Here is a 7992-nt window from a genome sequence, read left to right as displayed (position 1 = left end):
CCAGACCGAACTTCCCGACCTCAAACCTTGTGGGCGGGACTAAGTTCGGAATGGCACCCAGGCTACAAAAACATGACTGTTAGGTATATTGCCTTCTCTAAATTCTCCTTAGGTGTGAGTGTGTGCGTGAATGGTTGTTTGTTTCTGTGTTGCCCTGAGATAGACTGGCGACGTGTCCAGGGTGTACCCCGCCTCTCACCCCATTGGACACTAGAGAAAGGCACCAGTGACCCCGGCAGGGATAAGCACGATTGGTGGATGGATGAACCAAATGTGTCTAAATTGAATTTGAATGCCTTATGAGTCCATAAAGATCATTTTTAGATAAATTACTCAGACTGTAGAACAAACTGTTATTTTTTATCAAATGTAAAAAAACGTACGTGCCATATCTGATTAAGGAATCTCTAGTTGTACAGTAGTTTGAGATTGTTATATCAGGATGTCACAGTTGCAAGACTAGATGCGATTCGTCGCCGATTAGTAATAGGGATGAAGATATGTGGCAAACATGGTGTTTGTGAGCTGTGTAGCTGATGGGTTGACATTTTTACATGTTTACAAAAAGCATGTGTATCCTAGAATTATGTTGATATTGAATATGCTGCATTGAAAATTCATTTTCTTTTGGTTTTATTTTTTAATCACAAAGCAGCTGCACATATTCCCATTTCTCAAGGTAGTTTTTAATATCATATTTCAAATATTATTATATTGTTTTTGAATAATTTGTAATATTTATTTTGCTTTACTATTTAACAACTTTGAATTATTTGCCTTCAAACATTTTTGCACACTTTATAACTTTCTCAGTTGTTGAAATAAACTTTACTAATTAGATTTTTTATTTCATATAAGATAGTGAATGACAACTGGTATTCAATGATGTACAGGCAGATATTATTGTATAAGTAAATTGGGTTTTACATCTTGTGTTTCTGTAATTTTTTAGAGGCTAAATCATTCTTGCATGTATAAAATTGCAAGATTATGTAACATCCCATACTATTTGTGAATATGACACCTTACATATACTGAAAACTACTAAAACGTAATTTTCTATGATGATACCATAGAATCCCTTAACATGAATCAACTTATTAAAAATCTTTTCTTAAGCCATCAAGTTGAAGAACAGTCTTAATTATTCTCTTAAGTTTTAAGATGGTAATATGATCCTAAAGTTTTAATCCTGTAAATAATGAGGGACCATATTAGTATAAAGGGTATGTGTAACCTAACTGCAGCAGTGGAGTCAAACTAATTTCTATATCAGGCCACTTCGGCATTACCAAGTATTTAAAATGGCCAATAAGCTATAAATTTATCTTTTTATTTCATGAACTTATTCACAAAGAGCACATTGTTCTGGTATCATATCTTCAATTTGATTAGCAGTTTAAGCCACTTCATGCACTTTAAAAGAACATATGCCTTTTCTTATGACATGATGTGCCTTTACGTACATTACTGATGGTGTTAGGAGGGAATGGTGGCTCTAGTTTACAGCAGCCTTGCTTCTTGTCAGTGAGCTCCAGGGCAGCTGTGGCTATAATGTAGCTTGCCACCATCATTGTTTGCATGAATGGGTGAATGACTGAATGTAGCGTAATGCACTTTGGTCAAACCCTCAAGTCCTTGGAAAAGTGCTATATAAGTACAGGCCATTTATTGGTTTGTGAAGGCATGATAGATTGCTGTTGTGTGTTAAGAGATAAACAGTGCTAATGCTTAACATGGATGCAAACATTATGGAAATATTTCCTGTATCTAAAATCATTAAATTTTCACTATAAATTATAATATAAATCAACATCCTATATTTTGACTGTTTAATAGATTGTCTTGGTTCAGTATAATCATTTTCAGTAGGAATGCAAAACCTTCTCTGGTGAAACAAGACGGATGTTGTCTTAATGAAACTATTTTAACATTGAAAGCATTTAAAAAAAAACTTTGAGCCAAACAAATTATCTGTGAATTATTAAGTTCCTACAGTTAAATCAGCTTCTAAAGGATGGGGAACCATATCATAGAGCAATGCACAACAATTTTCAAATGATTTTTTTTTTTATGTTAAACACTTTAGGCTGTTATATTCTTATAATTTACCCACCAGATATACTGCTTGGTGTTTAGATTAGCTCCAGAATATCAAGCATTATTTAACTTTTTGAAAAAGAAATATACTGAGACATTATCGGCCTGCATTGCAGAAAGAGAGAAAAAATGCCTAAAGGGGAGAACACTAATGTACAAAGAATGAAAAGGTTTTTTTTCATTCTAATAGCGCACAAATGGACTCAGCCTGATCTCTTCTCTTCTAATCAATAAAATTCATTAAGAGTGGGACTGACGGGTAGAGACAGGCAGATTGAGAGTTGTTGTCTTTTAATAATTCTTGGTGGTCTTCTGTCATTTGTACAGGATCAATAACAACCTCTTCGTCTCAAAGACGCAAGCCGCTGATCAGTACTGCAGCAGAGCAATAGATCAGCCTGATTAATCAATACCCATTTAGATGGGTGGAGAGGGGAAACAACTACAGAACAATGAACTATCAAATGCACATTAATACCCTTTGTCAGCCTGTCTCGCTGCTTTTGTGCACTCCTGACACACTTTTTTTGCCTGTCTGATGCTCTGTGGGAGGTTTCTGTCTCCTTATCTGTGCCTCTGCTTTTGTCGACAGAACAAGCTTTAATGAAGAGTTTCATGAAGAAGTGCCATATGTACATTCTTTCTCTGCCTCGCTGCTCATACTGTACTCCTCTGTTATTTATTTCTTTTTCGCAGGTATAGTTTTTTATTCTCACTTTTAAGCACAGCTGGCAGTCAGTGGGCCGCTCAGACATCACACCTCCTACTGGCACAGCTGCTACTTGACACACTCACATCGACACTCCAGATGGTGTGCCATCTACTCAATGTTTTAGCGAGACTATTAAAGGTATCATTTAAATAATTTCAGCTAAGTTTCATAAGGACAAAGTGCTCTTTAGTGCAACACCCCTGCTGGGAAACAAAAGCTACCCTGCTGTCACCCTTTAAAAAAACAGCAAAAAAAAAGAAAGAAAATGTGAGAAGCCAACTTTATCTTCTGTCTTGAAGTATCTTTCTTATTATTTACTATTATATTATTAGTTCTTTCTGATAAAAAGTGCATTACAATGGTTCTTTGGATTGGATTTAAAGTCCTCAAACAAACTGCTCAGTCAGTACTCATAAATCCTATTTGGCTGAGGTTTAAAATCTGGAAATTTGGTCACCCCAGCAGGGATAAGCATGATGGAAAATGGATGGATGGTTTTAACATAGTTTTCGTGTGTCGGAGAAAACAAAAAACATTAATACATATCTATATCATTTCAGAGTGTGACTGAGATGTTAGGAATGCAGTTTGTGTGGCCTGTTTGTGTTTTTTCCTTTTTTCACCACCAGGAGGTGCCCTGTCTTCGCTGTCCCTCCGTGCACACCTGCGGCTCATTGGATCATTATCTGGAGGAGTATTTGAGCAGTGGGCTGTCACTCACTCGACGCCAGAGTGTTTGCCAATTTTGGGTACTCTAGCCAAGCTGAGTTTAGCTGAGTCCAAGCTAGCTTTGTTTCTCTGAGTCTAACGAGTTTTTTTTTTTTGCTCCCCGGCAGGAAGCTTTCCTGTGTTACAGGATTCCTGAACCTTTTCCCCCCTGGAAGGAAAAACTGAGTTTTACTGAGCAGGGGAAAACCTCCACATGTTCCGTTTAAGTACCCATCATAAATTCAAGTGACAGTCCGCTCCCTTACTCCTCCGGGTCCAACGCTTGTCTACCTGTCTGCCGTCCAACGTGTGCCCTATTCTCTGGATTTACCACACATACTGGATTCAAGGACTAACAAGGCCTCCCTCTTGGTTGCAAATAACAGATGCATTCTGCCACCTATTGCAAATGTGCTGTAGTTGAATATGTCAGCGATGCTGTCAATTTCATTCAGTTAAATTCAAAGACAAAAAATGTATGTTCGTTAAAACAGGAAGCTACAAATCTCCTTAGTCATTTTTCAATTCAAAGTATTCTGTTGGTGTAATTGTTTAATGGTTCATTGTGAAACTGATTGAAAATGGAATTTTGCCACGTCTCATTATCATGACACACATTTCTTAATCCAGTATAATTCTATAATCAGTTAATTTCTCTCCTCAAGACTTTAAAGAGCATATTTGTTTTTTGTTTTTTAATCGTTCCTTGTGTGAACCAATCCCAGCTTTAACACACTCTTAATCTAGGAGTAGATGTAGTATTAGATGTTTTTTTAGGCTAAGTTGGGAAGCCTTTAAAAAGAACTTTGAAAATTTTATCTGAAAGGGCCCTGTTTTTTTAAATGCTTAATTTTTTTTTATTATTTGTTTAATTTTATTACTTGATAGTATAATTAGTATCATAGTCCACAACTTACGTTGACAGTTCTTTAAAGTGATGGCGTCTCCATAGTAACCATCACTGCAGGTGTCACAAGTCAAGCCATCGTAACCCTGGCGACACCTCAAACATTGACCTGTGATCGGATCGCAGCTGTCTGGTACAGAAAGGTCCAGATTGCCATTGCAATTGCAGGGTTGGCAGGATTCTCCTGGTACGTTAGGTTGGCCGTAGTACCCATTGGAACATCTAGGTGGCAGCAGAAACAAAGAGAGAATGACAATGAGTATCACATGCAATAAACAAAGAAATATTAGAGAAGTCATCTCAAACTCAAAGATTTAGACGTGTCCCTGCCCCAACAGACCTGTACTAAATAAATAGCTAAATTTCTTAATTAGCCGGTAGTCGACCTATGCAGATCTCTGCTAATGACTTACAGTATATTGATGTCAGATATTTTTAAATAGAGATACACCCTGAAGTTGCAGGATTCACTTTGAGGCAGTCTGGAGGCTTACCTTCTTATCTGTAATAATATCCTCTTTCTTTAGGGATGTTGCAACAGCTAATAAAACCACCCATTTTGAGTTATATATTTTATCATGGATAGCTTTAAGCAAAAACTCAAGGAGAGGACATGATCACGTCTATGGCTATTTAACTGAACTAAAGCTGCAGCATCTTCTTCCATATAATACAAAAAAGACAAAGAGCGATACACTGCAGACTCAATGTTCAGGAGTGATTCAGCATTTCAATAGATAACTGGCTGTTCTCACTTCATCCCCCTACACCATAGCACCTGACCACTTCAGTGACACTGAGAGGATGAACACCAAACTCAGTTTCAACCATACAATCAAGAGAGATTAGCCTGATGATGAATACTCCACACCAGAAAAAAATTCTGAAGCGGCTCAAAGAAAATGCAAAATATGGTGAGAGTGTAACGATGTAGTCGTCAGGTAAATACTGTAGCTCTACTTCAACTAGCTGACCTGTCTGAAATGTGGACCATCACAAGCCACCAGATAGCAGTTAGGGACCACAAAAACAAGTGCTACATGGAGCTCATGAGAGCATTCTCAACTTTTAACAGACCTGTTTTACAACAAGGATTTAAGAGACAAAGCATTGCTTACTACAGCAAAATAATACAAAAGTACAGCTGAAAAACAAAATAACCCAATATGGAGGACAGGAAAATTTTTGACAGTTTAAATCTAACCCACACAACAGACAAGCAGAAGCGAAGGAAGGAGGTATATTTCTAAAATTTATTTTCTTGTTTTTGAAATAAACAGGCGGTAACAATATTAACCTGCATGACAGTCTCAGCAGAGGAGAAGGGTGAGTTGCTATCTGTTCTGCATGTTGTTCCAATTTGAAACACTAGGTGTAATTAGTACTTATTGCTAATTTGATTTAGCATAGCTTGACATGCAGCAATGTTTCATTGTGTTACTGTTGATTGATACAATCTATATGAAGCATTAATTGCTCTCTCGTTCATCTTAAAAAAGGAGAAACGCATAAAACATCAGCATAAAAGAAAAAAAAAAAAAAAGACAATGCTGCAGGCAAACCAAACCATGAGACCCAGGTGACTCAGGCAGAGGTTGCCTTGGCCCAGAGAAGCTGGACTGGGCATGAGCTTAATTTCTGAAAGGAAGCTATTTTACCCTTAGGACCGTTATTGGATGAGTAGAAGACAATAGATGGATGAATACCAAGCCAATTGCCATAAATATTAAGATTTACCATCCCTGCTAAATCAAATGACCCTCATGTTTTCTGAATTCCTAGTGTTAAATAGGTCTGAGATGCAAAAAAGTTCTATGCGTCTTCATTTTTTGTGAAACACATTTCCTGGCACAAATTACTCAAGAAAGAAAAGTCAAATTACATTCAAGCCTATGATGTAAAAGAAAAAGGTTGCAAAAGTGTTTACTGCCGAACCATTCTAACATTTTTTTCCTTTTAGACTGTTGATATGAATAATAAGTGGAGGATCCTCAGATGTGGGAAAACATATTAACCTGAGTGCACAGCAGAGGGACAAGAGCCACTAAAACCAAATAAAAAGCCTTTGCCAAAATAAAGCCCTACATGCTGAAAAGGGGAATAGCAGGGAAGAAGGATAGAGAAAGCCAGCAAAGGGAGAGCGTGAGCAAGGCAAGGGAGATGGAGAGGGTGGAAAGGTCTTCACATTGAAAAGAGAATTGAATTTAGAGAGGAGGGAAAAGAAAGAACTGAGAGAGGGAAAGAGTCAAGAGGAGCAAGCCGTTATTACCACTGACCCTCCTTGGTACTCAATAGAACTGGTTTATTAGATTCTGTGTGTGTATGTGTGTCGAATTTCGTTGGAGTGGGTCTGCATGTGAGTGCTTAGTGGGTAGTGTGTCAGAAGAAGCACATCTTCCCGATCAAGTGGGAAACTGTACTGGAATCAATCTCATTTTTTGATAGAGCAGAGGATGAGGGGACATCAGGGGAGGTGCATGTGTTTAGAATCTTATTTGTTATGTGAATCTCGTTGGTTGTTTTCAGTTCAAATGTACTTATTTAGATTAATTTGTTATACACATGTAGCTCTGATCAATGTAGAAATAAATATTAGATGCAACATGAAAACATGACAAGTATTTTAATTCTTGTACCAAAAATATAGAGAAAAAGTTAATTCTGAAGCAGGAGGTCCATATTTCTATACTTGCCTTTTTAGAATCAATTTCACTTTTCACATTGAATATAGGAATTTTAAATAGAAACGTTTAGGTAGTTTCTAAAACTCGCACAATTTGCTAATAAGTTACTTCATGTGGTTTTGGTATCTAAACCAATCTGTTTGGCTTGCATCACTCATCAATATGCACTCAAGGCAATCATATGAAGGAATTGAGAGAGAATACCATTGGAGCCTGAAATTCAGAATCAGGCAAAACTCTGACTAAATTTTGTAGTCAAGATATCCATCACTGAACAGAAGGGGAAGATTGCAGTTTCAGCTTCCAAGCATTCATAATTCAGTCATGGCCACTTTGGGAACTCTTTCTTAAAATCTACTATATGGAGATTGCAACATTACATTATCAGTAGGGTACACCTAACCTGTCTAATGACGGTCTATTATGATTCAAAAGAACAATCACATTGCCAATGGACAACAAAAAGCTCCAACAATCCCAAAAAACAAAGTGCTCCAACAGGGGTTTGCTCTGGTATGAGCCAATAGAATTGACGAAGACTCCAGCATACTGTAGGTGTCGAAATGTCTTCAAAAAACTGAGTAAATGTCCACTTGCCTTCAAGTTTAAGCCTGTTTGTGGTTGCCATGACCTGGATGACTGAGAATTTACATACAGTAGGCACTCTGTATTGTATTATCTTCTAGGTAGGTACGCATGTCAGATTACATCAGTACCTCATAAATTTTGGAAAGATACTGCTTTAGATTAGGGATCTAAATTATATATATAATGAAACAAACTGAAAAGCTATATAATGAAACAAACTGTATATATATATATATATATATATATATATATATTTATATATATATATATATATATCCACATATGTATATATA

At 36.9% G+C, this 7992-nt stretch overlaps 1 protein-coding gene across 9 annotated transcripts in view; it reads right to left on the bottom strand.

The window, feature by feature from the left end:
* lama2 (laminin subunit alpha 2) overlaps positions 1–7992 on the bottom strand; it is a 224090-nt gene that overhangs the window by 88668 nt on the left and 127430 nt on the right. For all 9 annotated transcript variants that reach the window (XM_015369189.1, XM_015369209.1, XM_015369194.1 and 6 more), the window contains exon 21: positions 4438–4649. In XM_015369189.1, coding sequence (XP_015224675.1) covers positions 4438–4649 — 212 coding nt within the window. The remainder of the gene's footprint in view (positions 1–4437; positions 4650–7992) is intronic.

The sequence above is a fragment of the Cyprinodon variegatus genome, unplaced genomic scaffold, assembly GCF_000732505.1.
Source record: "Cyprinodon variegatus isolate N-32 unplaced genomic scaffold, C_variegatus-1.0 Scaffold37, whole genome shotgun sequence".
NCBI lineage: Eukaryota > Metazoa > Chordata > Actinopteri > Cyprinodontiformes > Cyprinodontidae > Cyprinodon > Cyprinodon variegatus.
The sequence above is the reverse complement of the archived record's forward strand: the minus strand, read 5'-3'. Positions and strand labels throughout refer to the sequence as shown.